Source organism: Mastomys coucha, unplaced genomic scaffold (genome assembly GCF_008632895.1).
Source record: "Mastomys coucha isolate ucsf_1 unplaced genomic scaffold, UCSF_Mcou_1 pScaffold8, whole genome shotgun sequence".
NCBI classification, from domain to species: Eukaryota; Metazoa; Chordata; class Mammalia; order Rodentia; family Muridae; genus Mastomys; species Mastomys coucha.
This window is the reverse complement of record NW_022196914.1, coordinates 70669332-70672253: the sequence shown is the minus strand read 5'-3', so window position 1 is coordinate 70672253 and position 2922 is coordinate 70669332. Positions and strand designations below refer to the sequence as shown.

Sequence of the window (2922 nt, the reverse complement as noted above, 5' to 3'; positions counted from 1 at the left end):
TTTTTTGCTTGAAATGTAGCTGGTGTGATTTTAAAAACTACATTTTAAATTCTGTTTAATTTTAGTATAGTTTAAATCACCATATGTTCTTTGTGGCTAGCACATTGACTAACAGAGCAATTGCCAAATAATTCATAGCATCAGAGAGGTGCTGAAGCAAATGGGCTTACCATTGAAAATGTTTCCTTTCTCTCCCGAGCTTGACTGGTACTTAGAAGTTGTACAATACTGCTTTGATAGATAGCAAGAAAGAAACCAAGGAAGAATAAACATCCACCTAAGGCATTTATACTTAAAAACAAACTAATCTTGACTCCACACTGAGTTACAGAGCTGATTTACAGAGGTATTGCCTCTATTACTTTCTTGAGTATTCTGGGTAGGTACTGGGCCACTTTTATTATATGTGATAGGGGAAGCTGTAGCGTATCAATTAAAATAAGTCCACAAAATATATTATGTTCACATACATGTTTTTAAACAGTAAAACAAACAACTGTACAATGAGGAAAATTAAAAATCAATAAAGCTAAAGTTCACAAAGATGGTAAGTAACAGAATCAGTGCTTGAAACCAGGTAAGATTCACCATGCTCCTGTCAAAAAAATGCCTCCCACATGACCTTTTGGAGTACTGTGCTTATTATAGTGATAGCACTGGGAAATAGGGCAGAGATCAGGAATGTGTTCCCTGGCCTCGGTTGCTTGGTTTTAGAAGTCTGCATTTATTATTTACTGTCTGAATAAACTACCATATTCCCACAGCTCATTTTAATAGGGATAAGGTACCTACCTCATATTTAACCCTCATATGAGGGTTAAGTAAATGAGCAGTGCCTGGTACATTTGGAACCATATAAACTTACCATTATCATTATTTTTAATCTTAAGGACACTGACGTATAAGTTGGGATGCTGATTTGACACAAAGTTAATAGATGAAATAGAGATGTGCTTAGAATTTATTCTTTTGTAGGAAAGACTAGTAATTACATCTTTGGAAGAGAAGCCCTGTTCAGTCAGTTTGAAGTCCCACGAACTGAGATTACAAAGTTTCAGAGCCCTCATGCCCTGCAAATTCTTCATTGCTTTGCTTTTCATGTTACTTTGAGAGATGGTGCCTTTGGTGCTTTTGATTGCCTGTGAATGCTGAAGAGTGACAAGCACCAACACAGCTGGAATGAGCTGTAAGATTTGCTATTCTGTTTTCCAGCTGGGAATTATTGCCATGGATACCAGCATCAGAGGGGATCGGGGAGTGCTCTCTACTTGCTTCCCGAGTCTCTGACATCTGTTTCTGGCAAGGGCAATAATGAGTCTGCTTCATATCAAATGGGAAACTGATCCAAACTCACTTCTCCCACAGATGGCCTCTGCACAAGATGCCAGGTTTGGTCAGAAAGACTCTTCTGACCAGAACTTCGACTACATGTTCAAGTTGCTGATCATTGGCAATAGCAGCGTGGGCAAGACATCTTTCCTGTTCCGCTACGCTGATGACTCCTTTACATCTGCATTCGTCAGCACAGTTGGCATCGATTTCAAAGTAAAAACCGTATTCAAAAATGAGAAGAGAATCAAGCTTCAGATTTGGGTAAGCGACTTTGAACTGACATCATCCTTCACTCTGGGGTTGTTGGACATACAGATCTGCAGGGGAAACGTTTCACTTTGTTAGGTCTCCATAGGGCTCTGGAGCTTTGATTCCTAGCCTTTTTTGGCTGGAGAACATTGTGTTTCAGAGAGTGATGTGATGTTTTTGAAGATATGGGTACTGACATACTTATTGTCATATGATGCTGTATAGCAGTCTTTAGAAGAGAAGAAATCCAAGCTCCTGTGCTTGGTGATGGTGGTGAGTGCGGGCACTCAATGAGAGTTTGGCTCTGCCTTGATCTCTGTGACCTTGAGAAAGTCTGAATCCTTCTGTGTTTTTTTTTTTTTTAATAATGTGTACTTAAGCTGATAATACATATATATCTGGTCTTTCAGAGCACAGGAGTCAGCCTGTCTTGGGGATTACAAAAGGAAAGATGATAGAATATGGGGAAAAGGAGGGCTACTTCCTAGGAAGTCCTCAGCCTAACTTTGAGAGTAATCTTTTCATACTTAACATCCATGTTTCAGCTCTGAAAACCATGTTTATATGCTCAACAGAAATCACAAGAAAAAAATGCACAAAAGAAGGTTCCTCACAAAAATATGAAATCAGTTGGCTAGATTTCTGACCTTCCCAGTGCCTGAAGACCAAAGGTTTCTTAACGAAATTGTTGACGTAAATTTAGAAAACTAGAGAGTAATAACAAGAAGAATATATGTGAGTAGCATCCCCAAGTGATGAAGTAACTAAGATACTAGATAGCTTCAGACAAATTTTATATAGTAAATGTCTTATGAAGATCCCGGTGTTTCTAAGTTTATAGATGGAATAGAATCAATTTGGACCCCCTTCTGACACTCAAATTGATTGAAGTAATAGACAAGTATTTCCCAGGAGGTGTTGTCTGCCTCTTTTGGAGACAATATCATTTGGTGTTGGTAGAGGGTAGATCTTCAGGGCTGATGCCTCTTCAGTTAAATATAGAACGTTAAAGAGAGACAAATCCCAGACTGTGGCATTTAGACCTTAAAAAAATAGAAAACCCATATTAAAATGTTTATATAAACTTCATGAACTTTAACCATCTTAAAGGTCTTAGTGATAAAATTTAAAGAGGCAAAGATGCAGAAAAATACATGAACAACTGTCTAACAGCAGATTATGACTGTTTGACTTATGCTAAATCTGGAATCTTCTAGGTCTATCTAGATCTCATGTAAAAGCTTAGGGTAGTTCAGCTCCAGGCTTATCATCTCCACAAAGTCACTTTAGGGTGCCATGTTTGTGTGTGGGTACTTGGTTAGGAACTTGTGTTCAGCCGAT

At 38.3% G+C, this 2922-nt stretch overlaps 1 protein-coding gene across 2 annotated transcripts in view; it reads left to right on the top strand.

The window, feature by feature from the left end:
* Positions 1-2922, top strand: part of Rab3c (RAB3C, member RAS oncogene family) — a 215010-nt gene that overhangs the window by 15753 nt on the left and 196335 nt on the right. For both annotated transcript variants that reach the window (XM_031359815.1, XM_031359814.1), the window contains exon 2: positions 1366-1593. In XM_031359815.1, the coding sequence (XP_031215675.1) occupies positions 1366-1593 (228 nt within the window). The remainder of the gene's footprint in view (positions 1-1365; positions 1594-2922) is intronic.